At 46.1% G+C, this 23,258-nt stretch overlaps 1 protein-coding gene across 5 annotated transcripts in view; it reads right to left on the bottom strand.

The window, feature by feature from the left end:
* NSD2 (nuclear receptor binding SET domain protein 2) overlaps positions 1-23,258 on the bottom strand; it is a 112,959-nt gene that overhangs the window by 34,963 nt on the left and 54,738 nt on the right. For all 5 annotated transcript variants that reach the window (XM_068149581.1, XM_068149580.1, XM_068149584.1 and 2 more), the window contains exons 3-8: positions 16,890-17,055; positions 13,588-13,754; positions 11,544-12,026; positions 5,780-5,924; positions 4,424-4,501; positions 2,840-2,958 (exon numbers count right to left, since the gene is read on the bottom strand). In XM_068149581.1, coding sequence (XP_068005682.1) covers positions 2,840-2,958; positions 4,424-4,501; positions 5,780-5,924; positions 11,544-12,026; positions 13,588-13,754; positions 16,890-17,055 — 1,158 coding nt within the window. The remainder of the gene's footprint in view (positions 1-2,839; positions 2,959-4,423; positions 4,502-5,779; positions 5,925-11,543; positions 12,027-13,587; positions 13,755-16,889; positions 17,056-23,258) is intronic.

Genomic DNA, 23,258 nt, shown 5'->3' with positions numbered 1-23,258 from the left:
CTCCCTGTTTTCAAGGGAGCACAACCACAAGATACACTTGGCTCCAGACTCAGACTTTCTCAGGACAAGCTTAGGCAGAAAACCAAGGGAGTTTTTGCCATCATGAGGTGCTGTTCCTTACACATCCCACATTTTCTTGTCCTTTTTTCTATGTCACACTCACTCAAGTCACTAAAATTGTAGCCCACAATGCTTAACCCTGACAAGTGCTCACCTGCTCAGTAATTCTACCCAACAGAAGGTTTCACCCAGGCTTCAGATTCCTCACCTGACACTCAGGTTCAGAAATGGTGTGCAGTGTACACCTCAAAGACCAGAGAACTGCTTGCCTTGGTAAAAACAAAGATGAATGGCTGCTGTGCTACAGAGGTGATACACTGTGCTTTGACTTCTCAGCAGGCTAAGGTGCCACACCACTAATGCAACTGCAGGCTCCCCAGATCAGGTGTGAAGATTTCTGTTTTCCTGCTGTGTTAAAATGATAGGAAACCTACAGCCTAATTGGCTCAAAACCTGCTCTAGAACCCCCCTTTTGTTGATCACAGAATGGGTTGGGTTGGAAGAGACCTCCAAAGGTCATCTAGTTCACCCCCCACCTTGCAGTCAGCAGGGACATCCTCCACTAGATCAGGTTGCTCAGAGCCTTGGTGAGCCTGACCTTGAATATCTCCAGGGATGAGGCCTCAACTACCTCCCTGGGCAACTTCTTCCAGTGTGCCATCAACCTCATGGTGCAGAACTTGTTCCTCACATCCAATCTAAATCTCCTCTTCTCTAATTTCATGGGCACTTTATACCCATCATGAAAGCACCTAATGAATGTATTACTTTTCCAAAGCTTCCAGATGGGTACTTCTGACTTCAGGTTGCTTTGTGTGAAAACATTCTGACTTTGCAAACAAGAACTAAGGACAAAGTATTGTTAACAAGAAGAGGATAAGGCACAACTCTCATGCAAGAAGTAAAATGTCATTAAAAAGTGAAGGCATCAAAGCTCCTCCTAACCCAACTGATGGTAACACAAGCCTGCAGGTAAGCTGGGGAGAGCAGAAAGAAGGTGTAGGGTTAGTGTTTGCTTGTCTGAATCATTACACAGGCATCCCCACTGACACCCACTCAATTGTTTCACTAAGCAGCAGCACGTACAGCTACAAGCACTCTGGGCTGGTAAAGGCAGGAAAAAGAATAAGAGATAATTCATAAAAGGAAGCAGAAGGCAGCAACCACTCTACACCACCTGTCCTTTCAGGGGACAGAAGCACAAACACTGCTACATGCATTTAGAGCTCCCCAACCCCCCAATATTTACACACAGCAGCCTCCTTCTGACCAGCTCTGCTCAACAGATCCCACAGAGGACAACACTCTTCAAATGCACCTGAGTACATCAATGTTGTTAGTGGTATGGATCTTATGGGAATCCTTCCTCTCATTTATTTATTTCCCTGTTACTATCCACTGCACCACAGCAACACAGACACCAGAACCTCCTCTGCAGCCACCTTTCATTCCACTTGGGGTAATGTGGGCTAATGGCAGCGGAGAAATGCTGGTGGGACAGGAAAGTAACAACTTCAGGGACAGACAGAACAAGAACTTTGCAGCAAGAATTAATTACATTATGCAAACTTCATTATTCCAGGGACCCAGTGTTTAGATCAATTTAGATCAATTAGACAAGTTTGGGAAGTCTAAACCCTTCTCCTATAATCTGAGATGAATATCCAATGACTAACCTGTTCTGTTAGAGCAAGAGGTGCAAAACCCAGTTTTGGTCTTTTGACAAAGGCAACAACCCTTCTCTAAGGATTATTTTTGCCCCTTGCTAATTAGCTCATTAAGCCTGACAAGCTGAAACTCTATTTTTTATACTGAACTCTAACCAAGCTGCCTGAATATGCACAGAGCTACTAAAACATGCAGCCTACCAAACAAACTGGCAGCTACCAAGGTGAGCTCTGCAATGGATTTAAGAAGCCATCCCTCCACCTTTCCTTGCATTGGCTTGGTTCATTTCATTGCTGCACCACTCCAGTCCTGCAATACTCACACTGCAGTGTGATCCTCTCAAAGCAGAGCTGAGAACACTGTCAGCTAAGCTTTCTGCACAAGTAAAACCCCTGAAGTTCACTGCTCTCTAGGCATGACTGAGCAACCCCACACTTACATCTCTACAACACCTAAGCTGCGTCCATATCCACAGTTTTAGTGACCTCTGGAAAGAAAATTCCTTCCCACAAGCCAGCTCAAGTGAAAAGAAACCTGTGACTTGTGCACTAAATATGCTGTAATAGTCATTGCAGTTTCCTAACTGAAGAAATGGGCCAGCATGTCACCCTCACATGCCCTACAGGCTTCCAGCTGTGAAAAAGTTGGGGTTTCTGCTTTGCTTTCCTCTCTCCCCCCCCCCCTCCTGGTATCTGAACTAAGTACTGACTAAAGATAGGGTTTTTCTTTTTTACATTCTTGCATTCTTCCCTCCTGGAGTTGAGAGATGTAAGAGAACTGCAAAGCACAAGAACACAGAAAGGTGATGCCCCTGCACATTGCTTCAGCACCCAGATTTCCTCAGCACACACTTTCACCACCGTTTCAGCAACAAAGTGCAACTCGTCACAGCTCCATCCTCCGAACTAAACGCCTTCCCCCCCCTCCTCCCCACCTCCCCCCCCCAGCCACGAGCTCACACGTACCTCTGCGTATTTCAAACCCTCTGCTTTGATACACAAAGACATTACTCTTCTTTTTTAGCTCCTGGAAATGGCAATGCTGACAAACTTTACAGCACTGTGATCGGTGCTGCTACAAATCAACCCACACGAGCCCCCGACATAATTACCTTCCGATTATTCTGCTTATCCATCCTGAGTCTTTTCCTAGGAGCTTCCTGAACTTCAAAATCTTCTGTAGGTTCCTTTGTCCTCTTTTTTGGGTTTCTTTTATTTCCATGTAAGTTACCTTGGGATGGGGGATGGGGGAAACTTACATGAAAAATAATCTAAGACCCGCTTTCAAGTTATTTTTGAACTGATCTACTTAGTTAAAAGTTACTTTGCTTGCAGTCATTATTTTAAACACATGGTTAAACATTAAAACAGTTTGATGACCTCTCAGTGCTTAAGGGCTGGTTTCTGGTGCTGAAGACTAACTCTAGGACACATCAACTGCTTCAGATGAGTCACTTGAGAAAGATGAATCTACCCAAGCGCTCGATTAGGATCTGAACGTTACTGCCCACCAGCTGTTTCGCCTGGGCAGGCTGCACATGATTGATCTATAGAGCTTTTAACTCCCCTGTCACTCTGGAACAGTGTCTTATAGCACTAAAATGGATTTTTAAGTCTCCTCTTAAGCCTCCTTTAAGTTCTTCAAATGATACAGATGAAGGTATTTGTGACACCTATTAAGGGGCCTCTGGAAAAGACAAGATACCACCAACAGTGGAGATTCATTTTCTCTTTCCAGTATGGCAGTTCCAGACTCTATCAAGCTGACTTCTAATTTTACTGGAGATGGTAAGATCCCCTTCCTTTGTGAACCAAAATCCTAAGGACAGATCCCATTGGTCACTGTAAACCAATGGACTTATTCAGGTATTTAGACAATTGCCCACTGTCAGGCTCAAGCAGCTGCTGAACTGCAGAAGGTCGGTGACCTACACACCCCTTCCACAGGTTGCTTGCACTCACTCTACCTCAAAAAGCCAGGTGAAGTTTTAGGCAGTGGTCTGTTTCAATCAGGATGAAATCACAACATTATTGTGCTCTCCAGTAGGCTCTGAAGCTCAGCAGTACAAAGATTACAAGCTCCAAGGGCACAAATCTGTTAGCTGAAGATTGCCCTAACAGCTACAAGCGTTCTATTCCAGTGGGAACAAATAGCTGTCAGGATTCAAACTAGAGCAACCTGGAAACAGGGATCATTTTCAAGCTGAAATAGGGATCCTTTTCAAATGAACATCCTCATCTAAATGACCTAGGACAGAGGCTGTCATCAGAGTCTGAACCCACTGAATGGCTCCAGGAGAACCTGCTACTTACAAAAAGCCAGCAGAAGGAAACAAAAAATGCAATTCCCACAATATTCTTCCAAGTTTAAGAGCAGAGGATTTGGGGAGGGGAATGATCAAACTGAGATGTTTTTTACCAAGGTACACAATATATGTAACTAGAAACACCTGGTACAGGTACAATTTCCATTACAATTTCTTGCAATATGACACTGAGGAAGGTGAAACAAAATTCAGCACTACAGCGTTTAGATATTTAATCGGGGATCCAGTAAAAGGCTAACGGCAAGGAAGACAACAGCTGAGAGAAAAGAAAAGAGATTATGATAGGTGGGTGATTATACATGTCAAAAAATACACTCAAGAGCTACTTATAATGATGAACTATTTGCACACAACACAAATTTCAATTACTTCTGGATCTTGATCTCCTTTTAGGTGAGTCTTGAAACACTTTACGTTTGGCCTCTCCAATATTCTTCACTGATGAACCTTGAGAGATACAGAACGTGGGGGAGGGGGGGGGGGGAACGTTTTTAAAACTGAGATCCAAATATTTGACACTTTTAAAAGCTTAAAAACTTTGCAACTTTTCCACAAAATGAGGTTATTTCACACGCACACACACAAGAGTTAACAAAACTGACTGCCAGTTGTTGGGGGTTTTGGGGGGGGTGGGGTTTTTTTATACAAGTATTTCCAGGTCTCACAAACTTTCAAACACTCCCTCTCATTCTTGTCATTGCCCAAAGCAGCACCTCTTGGCTTCTAATGCTTCCAGTAGCACAGAGTGGTTTGGGTTGGAAGGGACCTCCCAAAGGTCATCTAGTCCAGCCCCAGCCCTCCCCCCTCCCCCTCTCCCTGCAGAGAGCAGGGACATCCTCTTACAGTGCTGTAAAGCCATTGGCAATTTGAAATCTTAGAGCTACTTCAATTTGATCCAGAGGTCACCATGCAAATGCCAAACTATCTCCTCCCCCCCGCTTCCTCCTTTTCCCAAATAAATGACTCCAAGCCCCCTCCAAATATTTTGCAAATTGAGACTGAGCAAAACCAAACTCTAAAGACAACAGCAACCAAAAGAAAAAATAATAATGAGAGAAACAAAAAGGACAAAAAAAAAAGGAAACACCAACCCACCCCACCCCCCAAAAAAAAAAACAGTATTGGAAAATGAAAGACAAAAGAAAGGTGTTTGCAATCTGGTATCATGCCCTGAAAAAACTTGGGAGCAGCAGCAATAAAATGCCAAACAGATCAAAAAGTTTTTGAAGGCAGTTTGGAATGCTTCTTCCTGAGTGGCTGGTGACAGGAGGGAATAGACTTTGGGGAGATTGGACCAAAAGGTGGAGCACTGCTTCAACGTTTTTAACCGCTGCCTGACTAGTCCCTAAAACAAACCAACCAACAAAAACCCCCACAACAACTCAGATTTTTCCTGGTCTCCCTTTCCCACCATCCACTCCTAACAGGCAGTGGATGCAATGGCAGCTGCTTATGGGCAGAAGAAGAATGAGAATTCAGCAGTCTCTAAACAGCAGGTTTACATAGAACAACTTTTCAGAACAACGAGCAAGAAAATGTAGACTTGAAGGGTTGCGTTTATTGTAACCATTGGCATTCCTTTGCTATTGGCACAAACACCACCAAGAATTAAAAGTGGAAAACAGGGGAAGCTGTTTTCCCTACAGCTCTGCAAGGTGTGCTTAGTTTAACACCACTAGGGATATCAAATTTAGTTAGAGTACACTAGCACAGTTTTACGTTTACCAGAGTCTTCTTCAGATTTGGGAGAGGTCACTATGGCAAACTTTGTGTTATAGCGAGCTTTCTGTTTTTCACTAAGCATGTTCCACTGTGATTCCAGCAATTCTTCAATCTCCTCACTTGAAGCATCTGGATGTTCAGCAACCACCTACACATGCAGAAATAGGGTTGTATTAACAAAGACAGGAGGTGACCAGCGAAAAGGTGTACAAACGTTTTGCTCTGGAAAGCTGGAGGCGAGCACGTCAGCTCTCATTTCTGCTGCAGACACCACTAGGTTCAAACCTTCTGTACCCACTTTTGCTCTGAATAACCAATTCCCCCTCTCTCTCTCTCTCTCAAAAGAAAAATAATCTATCAGCACAGTCAGAATTATCAAGAATCATTTTGGAGGTATCTATTTCACAGAACATTAGAGATCATCCAGGCCAACTCCCCTGCCAGAGCAGGGTCACCCCGGGACGGTCACTCAGGAACACAAGTAGGTGGGGTTTGAATGTCTATAGAGAAGGAGACTCCACAATCCCTCTTGGCAACCTGCTCCAGGGCTCCAGCACCCTCGCAGTGAAAAAGGTTTTCCTTATGTTCCCATGGAACCTCCTCTGCACCAGCTTGTACCCATTGCCCCTTGTCCTAGCATTGGACATCACTGAGCAGAGCCTGATTCTGCTCTCCCACCGCTGCACCCCTCAGGCTCCTCTGCTGCAAGCTCCAAGAGCCCCAGCTCCCTCAGCCTTTCCTCAGAAGGGGGATGTTCTATTCCCTCCTAGCTTGAATAACCACTTCTGTCTCTCTAAATCTATCAGCATATTCAGAAGCACTAAGAATCACTCTGGAAGAACCTATTTGCCTTTTAACAGCCAAAGAAAGAAATGGAGTAAGTGTAAATCTTGTGCTGTGGCCATTAAATAAATGAAATATTTGAATTATTTCTTGATGAAGCTGAAATCTACACCACAAAAGGCAAACAAGCAATGCTGGAAGGCATGCTTGCCTATAAAAACACCCATCAGTTCATTGGAGAACTGATTTAAAGACAGAGCTCTTTGCTTAGCAGAGAGATTTACAGCAAGCTCACATCTGATGCAACATTCTCCTGTCTTCATTCATCATTTCATACCATGTATATGAATATCAGGAACTCAAGAAGCTGTGCATCTCTTCTTTAGAAGGCAAGAATGACACACAGAAGCTATCAACATGGGATTTAAGAGAGCTGCTGGAAGCTAATACAGCAGTATTAAAAATAAATTAGGAACCACAGAATGGCTCAGGTTGGAAGGGATCTCAGAGATCATCTACTCCAGAGATCATCCACTCCAGAGATCATCCACTCCAACCTCCCTGCCATGGGCAGGGACACCTCTCAACCAGACTCGGCTGCTTAAGGCCTCAATCCAGCCTGGCCTTGAACACCCCCAGGGAGGGGGCATCCACAACCTCCCTATTGCCTATTGCACCAGCCTCATACTGCAGAACTTCTTCCTAAGAGCCAGTCTAACCCTGCTCTGCCTCAGCTTCAAACCATTCCCCCTTGTCCTGTCTCTAGACACGCTTATAAAAAGTTCCTCTGCAGCCTTCCTGTTGGATCCCTTCAGGTATTGGAATACCTCCAAATTTCCAGCAGCTCCTAATTTCCACACTTCTACTTAAGGAAAACCACATCTGATGTCTGTGAAAGAGATCTTGAGCAAGATCCTGAGGCCTTGAGCAACCCGCTACAGTGGAAGGTGCCCTTGCCCATGGCAAGGTGGTTGGAACTAGATGATCTTTAAGGTCCCTTCCAACCTAAACCATTCTCTGAATCTCCAAGGCAAATGCCCAGCAGTATTCTCCCAAATCAATTCCCAGGATACCTACTAGAAACAATGCCTCAGGCACCTGGATGTGTATGAAAATCAAGCACTTCCCCCAGGTCCTTATTCTAACTATGCTACAGAACATGTGGAAGATGTTTTCTTGGATCTGGGAATTAACATCACTGTAGGTGCAGAAAACATGGCAATCAGAACAGGCACATCCCAGCTCACCCAGGCTGAGCACATTTCCATCACTCTTACTTGTCTTGATGCTCACCAGCTCCCTACACATATGGCAATCCTCAGCTGCACACCCTACTAGTGAAATTCTTTCTTCATTTACTTCAAACCAGATGCCAGGCCCACATCAAATGAATCAACATCAGCAGAGCTGCCTGACACTCACTTTTACCTCGAGTCAGCCACCCCCTTCCAGTGATTCCTCTGGTTAGACTCCCCAGAGGAAGGCCAGAACAATTCCAGTAGTCCATAACAGAGCTTTACTCCTCTGGTAACAGCGCAAAACACTTAATGCATCGCTAGACCACCAAAGTGCTCCAAGCTTTCAACACCTCCCTCAGGGAAGCTTGGCTCTTAAATCATTAGAAACAGTTGCCAGCAGTTCATCCACTCTTCCAGCAGCCATCATTCATGTACAAAACTCCCAGCTATTCTTCACTCTTCTATCTCCCCCCAAAACCGACACAAAACGTAGAGATTAAGTAAAGCGAACTGACAGATGACTCCTGCTGCACAAAGTCAGACTCCACACAAGGCACAGCAGAAACAGCTCTTCTAGAGGAGTTTGTGATTATTAGAGGCTCCTGAGAGGAGTCTTCAGTCATTCCTTGCCATCCACTTCCATCCCTTCCCAAGTCTGGGGGGGTCAGAGAGCTTTTTCTGGGTCTATAGTTTGCCTTTCCTCTAAGTAATAGCAAATATTACAGTAGCCACACACTAAGCTCTCAGATGCCACCAAGTAGCTCAAAACCAGGTCTGGTTTTCAGACAGTGCTACCATTCCTAAAGCATCAAAACACTTCCAACAGCAACAAAACAAAACTCCTGGATGGAAAGTAAACCATGCAAGTTGAAGTAAATAAGCCAAAGAGAAGGTGAAACTCCAGATCCTAGTTTGAATTCTGTGTCCATCATCCTCCAAAGGCACAAACCTGCCACTTGCAAAGCACCATGACAGACTACCAGTGCTAAATGAACTCAGGTCACTCAGGCTCTGGGCAAGAAGGATGGACATATGAAATAGTTATCTCCCCACTCTGCCAGTTAATTTCAAAGCAAGGGCAGAGACAAGCCAGGTTCTGCTGCCCTGATCAGTTTGAGGGGCTGTTATCTGCAGCTCCCTGGTACTCACAGGTTTCATAACCTCGCTCTGTTCTCTCCACAGAAGTGCTTCTGTGCTTATGGGAATGGATCACACCATCAGGTGGATCTGGGGTTTTAGGAGTGATCTTATGAGAAGGTCCTCAGGCAGAAGTGGCAGAATGTCTCCTTGCTTCCTTCTACTTCTCCGTGACGTTTGCCACTACCACCAGTGTGATCTTCAAGATTTGCAGCAGTGTCTCCCAAAATGACAGTGGAGACAAAGCAACTCCTCAGTGGTCAGTGCTGTCACAACCTTTAGATTTTCCATCTCTTAATTTAAGAGCTGCAGTACAACCATAGTAGGGAGCTTGGTAACTGGCACAGAAAATGCAAACACAACATCAGAGACTCAGCATCTCTCTTCTGTGGGAAGATGTTCGGCTACAAGTCCACAAGCCCAGACTTACACAGAAATGATCTCATCTCGCCCAGTATAGCACAAGACAAAGGCTAGGGACTGATCTGTTGGAGAGCAGCTCTGGGGAAAAGGACCTGGGAGTCCTGGTGGACAACAGAATGACCATGAGCCAGCAATGTGCCCTTTGTGGCCAAGAAGGCCAATGGCATCCCAGGGTGTATCAGAAGGGCTGTGGCTAGTGTACACCGAGCAGAGAGGTTCTCTTCCCCCTCTGCTCTGCCCTGGTGAGGCTGCATATGGAAAATTGTGTCCAGTTCTGGGCCACTCATCTCAAAAAGAGCCTCAGGGGACTGCTTGAAAGAGTCCAGAGCAGAGCCACAAAGATGCTGAAGGTAGTGGAACATCTGCCTGCTGAGGACAGGCTGGGGGCTCTTGAGCTTGGAGCAGAGGAGCCTGAGGGGTGACCTCATTCATGTTTATAGAGATGAGCAGGGCAGCGTTGGGAGGATGAAGCCAGGCCCTGCTCAGTGATGTCCAGTGATAGGACACGGGGCAATGGGTGCAAGTTGGAGCAGAGGAGGTTCCATGGGCACAGAAGGAAAACCCTTTCCACTGTGAGGGTGCTGGAGCCCTGGAGCAGGCTGCCCAAAGAGGCTTTGGAGTCTCCTTCTCTGGAGACGTTCAAAACCCACCTGGACATGTTCCTGTGAGACCTGCCCTAGGTGACCCTGCTCTGGCAAGGGAGCTGGCCTGGATGATCTTTCAAGGTCCCTTCCAACCCCTACCATTCTGTGATTTTTGCTACCTAGGTTAAAGGCCAAGAAAACTCCCTGTTGCAATTACCCAAGAGAGAAGATCACTTGCAGAAGAACTGGAAATAGAACTCTGGTCTCTCAAACACAAGACAAATGATTTACCCATACAGCTATTCATAAGAAACACATCAACACCTGTATCTGATAGCCTGGCTACAAACCTCTTTCCTTTCTGGAGCCAGCAGACTGACCTGGCAGTGTTGTTCTCAATTTAACCAAAGCCACTAAGAGGTCCAGGTAACACTGTGTTCATTTTCAGTTTAGCTTAAGCTCTGAAATGCTCTTAAATTGAAGCACAACTAATTGAATTCCACACAACAGAATCTGCTTCTCAAGTCTTTTGTACAAAGTCCTTGTCTGTTCCTGTTTTCTAACACAAACATCCCCTAATGATGTCAACCACTCAGTAGCTAAAGAGTGTGGTGAAGTCACCACTAACTTTTTTGCTCCTTCTGGATTATGGAATGGTACAACTCCAAGGAAACATGACACCTGGGGCTTCTTTCAGCACATGGAATCACACTGCAGGTGGAGCAGAGGATTGGAAGGAAGCAAAATGATGGCAATGATTTTAAAGTAATGAGCCAGAAGAGCAGCACTGCTTTTATATTCTAAGAGAAGCATTGGTATTAAGGTATTTATTTATTCTACCTTGCCTTGGAGTTTGTTCCTCTCAAGAGGACCTAACTTCTGTCCCAACATATTGCACTCTGACAGCAATTTAACAAGCTTTGTAACTAGCTGCTTTTGAAACTCCTCTTTGACTCTAGGTAGGTAAATCACCACAGAAAGGTTTGGGCTAGAAGGAACCTTCAAGATCATCCAGTTTCAACTCCCCCTGCCATGTCCAGGGACACCTTCCACCACCCCAGCGTGCTCAAGGCCTCATCCAACCTGGCCTTGAACACCTCCAGTGAGGGGGGCATCCACAACCTCCCTGGGCAACCTGTTCCAGTGTCTCAGGTTGCTTTTGAGGAGCTCAAAGACAAGTGAACACACCAAAGGAACTGAGCCACATCTCGAGATTGAACATCCAAGCTAACTACAAGCAGATGTGCCATCAACAGCATAACTTTGTTCTATTTGCCTGAGCATGGGTATGCCTATCTACTGTATTTTAGGTACATTAAAGAAATACTATGCCTAATACAAGATACTAACATGACTTCTGCTTAAAGTACAATGGCATTGCTAAGAAGTGCAATGGCTTTATCACCACCTTGTTTATATTCAGCTACATTCCTTCCATTCTCTGTTCCTGCCTAGACTAAGATTTGATGCAAGCACACCTAGTCAAGCCCAGAGTATTACTGATTCCCCAGCAACACCTAGTTTTTGTCAAGTCAAGAAGTTTCTTGAGGTACAGAAGGGAGAAGAGGACATCACCAACACTTACAGCTAAGAGAGACTAACCTCATCTCTGTGCTTCTGACAGAAGACCAAGAACTGAGACACTGCGTCGCCCTTTCTGCTTCGCGGAGTAGACGCTGCGGTTTTCTTTCTACTGAGAGGGGAGCCTAGCCCTCTTTTGGATTCTGCCTGTTCAGGTGACTTTTGAGGAGTAGCATTCTTAGTCTCCAACTGACTGCTTTCTTGCATATCATCAGCGGCAGACCATTTTGCTGTCCTTCTCCTCCTCTTGGTAGGAATGCCAGACTCCTTCAGCTCTCGAGTGCTCTCCTCGTTTGAGAAGGATGACTCATCCAGCTCCTCCAGTGGCTCCACAGCAATGCCAACCTCCTTGGCCACCCGAGGGTTGAGGTGAGGTCTGTCCCTAACATAGATGAAGGTGTACTTGGCCTTCCGTTCTTCCACTGGCATGCTCACTGCTTCGCTTGCCTGTTTAACGCCCATCTCCCACTGCGGCCGCAGCTTCCCTGAAACGGGCTTTAGCATCTGCAAGAGAGAGGCCCCAAAAGGGGTGAGAAATGCGCCCACCTGGGACTTCAACATGCCACAAACCCCACAAAACATTCCCAAGGCACTCAGTGTCAGGGATAGCTGGAATTCAGACACTCAAATGGAACTGTGTTTGGGAGTGATTTGGGTTTTGACAGTGTTGATTTGATGGTGCTGATTGGGCAGCGGTGTTGTGTTTGGGGATAATTCTGTATTAGGTGGTGCTGATGTGGCAGTGGGTTTGTGTTTGGGGGCAATTCTGTATTTGGTGGTGCTGATGTGGCAGTGGGTTTGTGTTTGGGGGCAATTCTGTATTTGGTGGTGCTGATTTGGCAGTGGGTTTGTGTTTGGGGGCAATTCTGTATTTGGTGGTGCTGATGTGGCAGTGGGTTTGTGTTTGGGGGCAATTCTGTATTTGGTGGTGCTGATTTGGCAGTGGGTTTGTGTTTGGGGGCAATTCTGTATTTGGTGGTGCTGATGTGGCAGTGGGTTTGTGTTTGGGAGTAATTCTGTATTTGGTGGTGCTGATTTGGCAGTGGGTTTGTGTTTGGGAGTAATTCTGTATTTGGTGGTGCTGATTTGGCAGTGGGTTTGTGTTCGGGAGTGATTTTGGTGTTGGTGCTGATGTGGCAGTGGTTGTGTGTTTGGGACTGATTTTGTATTAGGTGGTGCTGATGGAACAGTGGTTTTGTATTTGATGGTGCTGATTTGGCAGTGGTTTTGTATGTGGTGATGCTGATTTGGCAGTGGGTTTGCGTTTGGGAGTGATTTTGTATTTGGTGGTGCTGATGGAGCAGTGGGTTTGTATTTGATGGTGCTGATTTGGCAGTGGTTTTGTGTTTGGGAGGGATTTTGTATTTGGTGGTGCTGATGGAACAGTGGTTTTGTATTTGATGGTGCTGATTTGGCAGTGGGTTTGTATTTGATGGTGCTGATTTGGCAGTGGGTTTGTATTTGATGGTGCTGATTTGGCAGTGGCTTTGTATTTGATGGTGCTGATTTGGCAGTGGGTTTGTGTTTGGGAGTGATTTTGTATTTGGTGGTGCTGATGGAGCAGTGGGTTTGTATTTGATGGTGCTGATTTGGCAGTGGTTTTGTGTTTGGGAGTGATTTTGTATTTGGTGGTGCTGATGGAACAGTGGTTTTGTATTTGATGGTGCTGATTTGGCAGTGGGTTTGTATTTGATGGTGCTGATGTGGCAGTGGGTTTGTATTTGATGGTACTGATGTGGCAGTGGGTTTGTATTTGATGGTGCTGATTTGGCAGTGGGTTTGTATTTGATGGTGCTGATTTGACAGTGGTTTTGTGTTTGGGAGTGACTTTGTATCTGGTGGTGCTGATACCATGCACAAATCCATGACAAAGCAGAACAGTACTGACTTTAGCAAGGGTGGTAAAATCATCACATTCTTGGCACCTGCAAGTGAAATGTAAGGCTAAAAGGCTCTGCAAGCCAAGCTGTTTGTAAAGCTTTCTAGAGGAACTCTTCCCATCTGTACATCTCTGGAACAGTGAAAGCAAAAGCTGCAAATCTTGCCTGATGCGGCAGCCTCTTACCTTTATTTTCTCTGCTTTAGTGAGGGCTTGCCTTGCACTTTCCTGGCATAACTGTTCAAATTGGTCTTTTTCTTTGAAGGGCACAAGGCTCTTCTCAAATATCCAGGCTCGCTCTGGGGCATCTCCAAAAAACTGGACATGATATTGACGGAAGTTCTTTCTCTGGCCTGAAAATTAAAGCATAAAGGCAGTTAAGATACGACTCAGCTTGTGCTCTGCACTGTCAGACTTGAAGTCTTTCATGAGCTGCTTTAGTTGTCCTGACAAAAGCACAGCACAACTGGTTAACCTTTCAGAACCCCACTTAACCAGCCTGAAAGTCTCTGAACTGAGGCAGATGAAGCTTAACACAAAAGCCCAATGGTTTAGTTCCAAACGAGGACGTGTGTGAAGGTTACAATCATCTGTCTGTGCTTTCCATGTCTAATACCTTACATAGGTAGGCTTGGATGTTCCTAAAAATACCAGGTTTGGAAAAGGGTGCCAAGCCTGGGTAGCCTGTGCACTCAGCCTCACTTCTGATCCTCCTAACTTGGTCTTTTCGTATTGTTGAAGAGAGACACTTCAGCAATCACAGCTTAAGAGACTCAGAGGCTTGTTTTGGTTGGAAACGACCTTTAAGATCATTGAGTCCAACCATCCTCCAACTCTACCAAGGCTGCTGCTAAATCATGTCCCTCAGCACCACATCTCTGCCTCTTTTCAACACCTCCAGGGATGGGGATCCAACCACCTCCCTGGGCAGCCTGTTCTGGTTTTTGAGAACCCTTACAGAGAAGTTTATTCTTACTACATGATGGCTTAGATTGAAAGGGACCTCAGAAATCATCTACTCCAACCTCCCAGTCATGGGCAGGGATGCCTCTCAGCTAGCTTCTGCTGCTCAAGGCCTCATCTAACCTGGCCTTGAACACCCTCAGGGAGGAGGTATAAACAACCTCCCTGGGCAACCTGTTCCAGTCTCACCACTCAAATCATCCTACCTTGCTCTGTCTCTAGACACCCTTATGAAAAGTCCCTCTCCAGCCTTTCTGTGGGGTTCCTTCAGGAAGGCAGCTCTAAGTTCCTCCCAGAGTCTCCTCTTCTCTAGGCTGAACAGCCCTAATGTCCAACCCAAACCTGCCCTGGTGCAACTTGAGGCCATTTCCTCTCAACCTCGGGAAAAGAGACCAAGGACATTCAGGAGCAATTGTCTTGCACAGCAATTACTTAGTCCTTGTTGCTTATCTAGGGAACACTGAGCTTTGAGGACTTCATCTGTCTGAGATGAAATAAAGGCTATTTTTGTTATTTTACCAGGATGTCCTAGCTGCAGACAGACAGCACAGACTGCATTTACAACCACCTGTAAAGATCTGCCTCAGAGCAGCCCACAGCCCAGCTCCAAGCAGGCACAGACACTTCATTACTTTTACAGTATCATGCTGCAGAGCTGTAACTGCCTAATTAAGGAGTCCAAATAACAGTGCCTGCCACTAGAATCATTGAACCTCCTTGTGAATCTTCACAGCCCCTCTGTGGGCTGAATGGCTATTGATGCTCCTGAATAAAATAATGGAATTAATTGTGGATTGTTTAATACAAGCCCAGGATTTTGGATTCATGGAATGGTGGAACTTAGCCTAGAGAAGAGGAGACTCAGGAGTGACCTTATTGCTCTCTATAACTACCTTAAGGGAGGTTGCAGACAGGCAGAGGTTGGTCTCTTCTCCCAGGCAACCAGCACCAGAACAAGAGGACACAGTCTCAAGCTGTGACAGGGGAGGTTTAGGCTGGAGGTTAGGAGGAAGTTCTACACAGAGAGAGTGATTGCCCATTGGAATGTGCTGCCCAAGGAGGTGGTGGAGTCACCATCACTGGAGGTGTTCAGGAGGAGACTTGATAGGGTGCTTGGTTGCATGCTTTAGTTGATTAGGTGGTGTTGGATGATAGGTTGGACTTGATGATCTCAAAGGTCTCTTCCAACCTGGTCTGGTCTGGTCTATTCTATTCTATTCTATTCTATTCTATTCTATTCTATTCTATTCTATTCTATTCTATTCTATTCTATTCTATTCTATTCTATTCTATCCTATTCTATTCTATCCTATCCCATCCCATCCTATCCTACCCCATCCTATCCTATCCTACGCTACCCTACCCTACCCTTCCCACTCATTACTGAAGGTGTGGGAGAGTGTACTGGGGACCCACCACCATTATTTGTCTCTTTCTCTATGCTAGCATCTCTGGTTGATCACAGACAGTAGGTTGAATGAGTTGGAGCTTTATCCTGACTTAGTACAGGCCTTCTTACATGAACTTGCACACCCCACAAGTTGAAAGTTTCAAGCTTTTCTCAAGCCTAACCATCTGGAATGATGAAATCAAGGATTAGCATCCAGAAACTCAGATTATTTATAAACACTGTTGATCCTAATCCTAGAAATGAGAAATAGAGAGTCCTAGCTGGGTGTTTCTGCAACTCTCCGATAAAAGAACTCTTCTGTCCTCAACAGGAGACTTTTGATAGTGCCCCAATGGTAAATGGTAGGTGGAAGCCAATATAAAGCCTGCCAGTCACAAGTTGCCCAGGAAAGCTGTGAATTCCCCAGCCTTGAAAACATGAAACATTGGACTGGTCAAGGCCCTGAACAACCTGGTCTCCTTTGGAGCCCACAGGACTTGCAGAGGTCTTTTCCAACCCATATTATTTTATCATTCTACCACCAGCACAGATAAGCCTCAGCAATTTCAGGTACCAGAGCAGAGAACAAAGCTGCAAATGAGACTAAGCAATCGTGGAGACCTTGCTTAAAAATCTAATTAACACTTGGTGATCCCTGCAGTTAAAATCAGCTCATGTTGTCTGCAGATAACAGCACTGACTCTATGAACCACAGCAAGTCTAGCTGCCTGAATTATGGGTTGCTTTTAGTAAAACATCATCCTCAGGAGTATTTCATTCCCATTAGCTGCCAATAAGATTTTTAGCCCACACCCTTGTCCAAGTATCTCCAGAAGAAAAACAATAGACAGGACCATCAGATAACTTTGTTTTAATAAGACTCCCCACAGTTTCAGAGATCTCAATTTTGATATCTTCCAGAGACTGCTCAGAGTTAAAAAGATGCAGTGGAAATGTTCTGTTTGTTACATGCTCCAGAGGAGGGTTTACGTGGGTTTAATTTTCCTCTTGACAACAAGGAGCTGATCGAGTTGCTGATACAACTGAGGAGATAAAATGAAGCCCAGAGCTTTCCCCCACATAACAGCCACGTGTACCTGAGGAAATCTGCATGGCTGCAGCACCACTGACCTACCTTTTAGTTTAGTATAGGAATGGAGAACAGGATCAGCAGAAACCATACAGGGCCACCATGGAAAACCAGACACTTTCGACCACACGAGATCTCCTATGTTATACTTCAAGAGATGGACTTTGTCTTCTTTGACAGTGCTTTGAGTTGGATCTCTCTTAGCAGGAACCTTTAAAAGATAACCAAAAAAAAAAGGGGGGGAAACCCCAAAGAACTATTACCATGTTTCTTCAGATATGCACTGGGATTACTAAAGAGCACACAAACATAAACAAGCTACAGTTTGTATCCTGTTGAAACCTTCTCATGAGATGTAAAACCACAGAGGGCTAATGGAAGGAGGGAAATCAGAAATAGGGGATCAGAATAAACTGCTAACAAGCAATAATTATGTTTCCATGTGCAGTAAAAGCTTCAAAGTCATCATTTTGACCATCAGGAAGGTTTGCTTTGATTTCAACCCCAGGAACTGTGGAAGAGCCAACCTTCCTCTGTATTAAATATAATTCATCAAGTTAAGCACTGGACACATAAATATCTTCCTAGATTTAAGATGATACAGCCCCCTCAAACTAGACCAGACTGAAACAGGGCCTTGATGTTTGAGTAGGAACTACAGAAATAACCAGTTAAAGCCCCAAACTCTGCAGCTTTCAGCTGTCTTGTTCCACACTGAGGATCTGTCTCATGAACCCTTCCCCAGTCCTTCAGCAAATCTTTTTGCTCTTCCAGTTCTAGCAGTAGGAGTTTGTGAGTTCCAAGAATCATAGAAGAGTTTGGATTGGAAAAGATGTCTAAGGTAAGCCCAACCATTCACTAACTCTACCAAGGCTCTTGCTAAATCATGTTTCTCAGCACATCTCTGCTTCTTGAAACACCTCTGGTGATAGGGATTCAACTGGGCTGCACTGCCATGGGCAGCCACATTACACACACAGACAGCTGGAGATCCACTTCGACTCCAGAACAAACCCAAACCTACCAGCCTTACAAAGAAATGAAAGCAAAACAATCCAGGTCCCTAAACAAACTAAATGCCATTAAAAGAAATTCTTGACAGTGAGGGTGGGGAGACACTGGAAGAGATTGCCCAGAGAGGTTGTGGCTGCTCCCTCCCTGGAGGTGTTCAAGGGCCAGGCTGAATGAGGCCTTGAGGAACCTGGTCTAGTGGAAGGTGTCCCTGTGCATGGGAAGGGTTTGGAACTGTATGATCTTGAAGGGTCCCTTCCAACCTAAACCACACAATTAAATTCTATGCAGATGTGCTTGGAATCAGACTTGGAGCACACAAACTCAGGCACTCAACCACATCTCTTCACTGTGGAAAAGAGCAACACTTGCTGACCACAACCACAGATAGTTCAGCTCCTGCTATCTACTTGTGCTGGGTTTCATCCACCACTACTCCTGTTTTCTGTCATGGACCTGGGTCATAAAAACAGAAGTGAAAATGTTTTGTCTCCTCTGGCATCTCCAGCAGGGAAAACGGCGAACTAGGGAAGTGGTTGCAAAACAAACTCCATTCCTCTCAGAGGCTGAATCCAACAACATGAGATTGAACACATCCAAGTGCCGGGTTCTGCACATTGGCCACAACAACCCCATGCAGTGCTACAGGCTGGGGTCAGAGTGGCTGGAGAGCAGCCAGGCAGAGAGGGACCTGGGGGTGCTGGTTGATGGCAGGCTGAACATGAGCCTGCAGTGTGCCCAGGCAGCCAAGAGGGCCAATGGCATCCTGGCCTGCATCAGGAACAGTGTGGCCAGCAGGAGCAGGGAGGTCATTCTGCCCCTGTACACTGCACTGGTTAGGCCACACCTCGAGTCCTGTGTCCAGTTCTGGGCCCCTCGGTTTAGAAAGGAGGTTGACTTGCTGGAGCGAGTCCAGAGAAGGGCAACAAAGTTGGTGAGGGGTTTGGAACACAGCCCTGTGAGGAAAGACTGAGGGAGCTGGGGTTGCTTAGCCTGGAGAAGAGGAGACTCAGGGGTGACCTTATTGCTCTCTACAACTACCTGAAGGGAGGTTGTAGACAGGCAAAGGTTGGTCTCTTCTCCCAGGCAGCCAGTACCAGAACAAGAGGACACAGTCTCAGGCTGTGCCAGGGGAGGTTCAGGTTGGATGTTAGGAGGAAGTTCTACACAGAGAGAGTGATTGCCCATTGGAATGGGCTGCCTGGGGAGGTGGTGAAGCCACCATCATTGGAAGTGTTCAGGAGGAGACTTGATGGGGTGCTTGGTGCCATGGGTTAGTTGTTTGGGTGGGTTGGATTGGTTGATGGGTTGGACACGATGATCTTGAAGGTCTCTTCCAACCTGGTTTGGTTTATTCTAAATAAAAGTTTATTCTAAATAAAGGCTCAGGAGAGGTGCTAGGTTTGTCTGCAGAGAAAAGGGAGCAACAGAAGAAAGGAGCTGTTTTGTCATTTGAACTCACCAAGAATTCAGGACACTATAAACAAGCAAACAAACTGTATCTAAAGACAATTCCAATGGATCTTCCTTGAAAACACAGCCTCACAGTTCTGCTCTTAGAGATGCTCTCCCTTCCTGGAATTTCATTTGACAAAAGACAAATCACCTCTTGGTCCTCAGGCAAAGACCTTTAAGATCATCCAATCCAACCATTCTCTAACTCTACCAATGCTGCTGATGAACCATGGCCCTCAGCACCACTGACTGCCTCTTTGAAACACCTCCAGGCATGGGGATTCAACCACCTCCCCCAGCAGCCTGTTCCAGTCTTTGAGAACCCTTTGAGGGAAGAAGTTTCTTCTAGTGTGCAATCTAAACCTGCCCTGGTGCAACTTGAGGCCATTTCCTCTTGCCCCATCACTTGCTAACAGGGAGAAGAGATCCTCCCAGCTCCAAGCTCCTTTCAGGGAGCTGTAGGGAGCCAGAAGTTATCCCCTCAGCCTCCTTGCCCCCAGTTCCCCTAAACCCAGACACAAGCTCAAATTTGTGTTTCTGGTTACACTTGATTTTTTCTGGCTCCCTCATTAGGAAGACTCCAGTGGAGGAGAATATTTAAGACTCTTCTACATCTTCAAACCCAAACCCACAACCTTCCTTTACACAAACACTAGATAAGCAAGTAGCTTAGCAATAAACTTCACACAGTATTGCAGTAAAGTAGGACACAACCTTTTTTTTTCCCCAGAGTGAAGAGTTAAAGAGACACAGATTCAATCAGTAACAGATAGATGCAGGAAGATGCAAGTCCTGGAAGACTTCCCAACCCTCAGTCTTACTTAAAAATGTGAAGAGGAGTTTCTTTCAGCTGCTCTATTGAATTTCTACATTTACATTTAGATGACCTCTTAAACTCTGAGTTACTGGTTTGCTATTGAAAGGTTCCACGCTTCAGGAGCTTAAATTAGATAAGGCTTGATCAGAAAGAATGAAACCTGCTTTGATATTGACTACTAGAAAAATGTTTCCAAGGATATCCAACTCCTCTAACCTTCACCCACCCCCATCAGACCTTTGATCTAGAGAGGTGTGGAAGGTACAGAAGTGTGGAATATCCTGAGTGTGGAGCCTGGAGGAAGTCTGGCATGGGAAGCAGCTATTTCAGAGTCATTCCCACATGAATTTCAGGCAGGATAGCAGAATGAAAGCTAAATCAGAAGGACACACTTTTAACTACTGCCCATACTGCATGTGCAGATGATACCAAGCTGAGTGGTGTGGTTGGTAAGTCTGAAGGACAGGATGGGTGCCATCCAGAGGGGCCTGGACAGGCTGGGCTGAGGAGAATCTCATAAGGCAAAGTGAATGGTCCTGTACCTAGCTCAGGGCAACTCTCCATATCAATCCAGGCTGGGGGATGATGAGATTGAGAGCAGCCCTGCAGAAAAGGGCTTGGGGGGACGAGTGGTTGAGAAGCTGGGCATGAGCCCTTCACAGCCCAGAAGGCCAATGCTAGCCTGGGCTGCATCAAAAGCAGCATAGCCAGTAGATGGAGAGCTGGTTCTACCCCTGTGCTCTGCTGAGACCTCATCTGGGGTGCTGGGTCCAGCTATGGAACCCTCAGCACAGGAAGGATGTGGAGCTGCTGGAGAGGGGTCCAGAGGAGGGCCTCTTTATTTATAATAGGAAGATGATAAAACATGGTGATAGACATTGATAACATTACTGTGAGCAAGGAACTCTTTGGTGGTCCTAAAGTTAACCCACTCCAGAACAAGGGAACTCAAAAAGGAGGCTGACAGAGCTGTTGTTCCAAGACACATCAAAATATTTTGCTTTGGCTACTTTGCCTGAGGGTTACTAAAGCTTCCTTCTTTCCTGACAAAAGGGGGCAGCAGGGGCCAGAAATGACATCTGGGACAGATCACTGATTTCCCAAAAATCTGCTTGTACATGCATCCAAGTAACATAGCCCTGAACTGCATCTCTGACTCAGCTAAGCATGGCAGTCAGACAGGCATCAGCTGGGGTTAAGGAGAACACTGAGCAGAGCAGCAGCAAAGCTTGGCTGTACCTTAGACAGAACATTGTCTTTAACATCTTTACTGATGATCTGGATGAGGGCATTGAGTCCATCATCAGTAAAATTGCTGATGACACCAAGCTGGGGGCAGGAGGTGATCTGCTGGAGGGTAGAGAGGCTTTGCAGAGGGACCTCGACAGGCTGGACAGATGGGCAGAGTCCAAGGGCATGAGATTGAACACATCCAAGTGCCAGGTTCTGCACATTGGCCACAACAACCCCATGCAGTGCTACAGGCTGGGGTCAGAGTGGCTGAGAGCAGCCAGGCAGAGAGGGACCTGGGGGTACTGGTCGATTGTAGGCTGAACATGAGCCTGCAGTGTGCCCAGGTGGCCAAGAGGGCCAATGGCATCCTGGCCTGCATCAGGAACAGTGTGGCCAGCAGGAGCAGGGAGGTCATTCTGCCCCTGTACACTGCACTGGTTAGGCCACACCTCGAGTCCTGTGTCCAGTTCTGGGCCCCTCAGTTTAGGAAGGAGGTTGACTTGCTGGAACGAGTCCAGAGAAGGGCAACAAAGTTGGTGAGGGGTTTGGAACACAGCCCTGTGAGGAGAGGCTGAGGGAGCTGGGGCTGCTTAGCCTGGAGAAGAGGAGACTCAGGGGTGACCTTATTGCTGTCTACAACTACCTTAAGCGGGGTTGTAGACAGGCAGAGGTTGGTCTCTTCTCCCAGGCAGCCAGTACCAGAACAAGAGGACACAGTCTCAGGCTGCGCCAGGGGAGGTTCAGGCTGGAGGTCAGGAGGAAGTTTTACACAGAGAGAGTGATTGCCCACTGGAATGGGCTGCCCAGGGAGGTGGGGAAGTTGCCATCACTGGAGGTGTTCAGGAGGAGACTTGACAGGGTGCTTGATGCCATGGGTTAGTTACTAGGTGGGTTGGATGACAGGTTGGACACGATGATCTTGAAGGTCTCTTCCAACTTAGTCTATTCTATTCTATTCTATTCTATTCTATTCTATTCTATTCTATTCTATTCTATTCTATTCTATTGCAGTGAAAAATGAGCACATTCCTTGCCACACCAACCAGTACTGGTCAATAGAACGTGAAAAGGAGATGCTGAGATGACAGTGTCAATCATGAGACTAACAGAGTAGGAACAGAACCACAGAATCATTTTGGTTGGAAAAGTCCCTTAAGACCATCCAGCCCAACCACTCTCTGGCTCTACCAAGGCTGGTGCTAAGCCATGGTCCTCAGCACCACATCTAAAGTCTTAAGACTAAACCTGGTCAACTTAAAAACCCAACTAAACCCAAAAGCATCCTTAACCTCTTGACTGTGTAACAGCACACAATCTGCTGTGCAGAGCAAAGGAAGTTAGTTCTTGCAGAAGATGGCCTCCTCACCACCATTTCTTATCATCTGGCATGACCACCAGTGTCCAAAATTAAATGAAAACCAACCAACCAAATAAAACCAAACCAGAAAACAACACAAAAAGTCCCCATGAGGGTGGTGAGGCACTGGGACAGCTTGTTGCCCAGAGAAGCTGTGAAGGCTCCAAGCCTGGCAGTGTTTAAAGCCAGGCTGGATGAGGCCTGGAGCAACCTGGTGTCCCTGATCACAGCAGAGGGGCTGCAACTAGATGATCTTGAAGGTCCCTTCCAATCCAAACTGTTCTAGGATTCTATGAATGGCTTCTGTATGTGGAACACCACACAGGACTCTTCAAGCTGAACTGAAAACCTGAGCAGGTTTGTGAGAAGTCTGTCAAACTGTCAGCAGCAGATGTTTGTCCATGACCCCTGCATCCTAGAATTATGAGAGACTCAAGTGAAACAAGCAGGTGGTAAATTGGAAAGGAAAAAGAGCTGCTCTCTTGCATTCATGGCATTAAGAGTCGACCCTGACTCCAAAAGAAACTGAATTCCATGGATT

Source organism: Melanerpes formicivorus, unplaced genomic scaffold, assembly GCF_026170545.1.
Source record: "Melanerpes formicivorus ecotype bairdi unplaced genomic scaffold, bMelFor1.0.p_v2 SCAF_18, whole genome shotgun sequence".
Taxonomy (NCBI): domain Eukaryota; kingdom Metazoa; phylum Chordata; class Aves; order Piciformes; family Picidae; genus Melanerpes; species Melanerpes formicivorus.
Note: the sequence above shows the minus strand (reverse complement) of the source record. Positions and strands in the feature narration are given on the sequence as shown.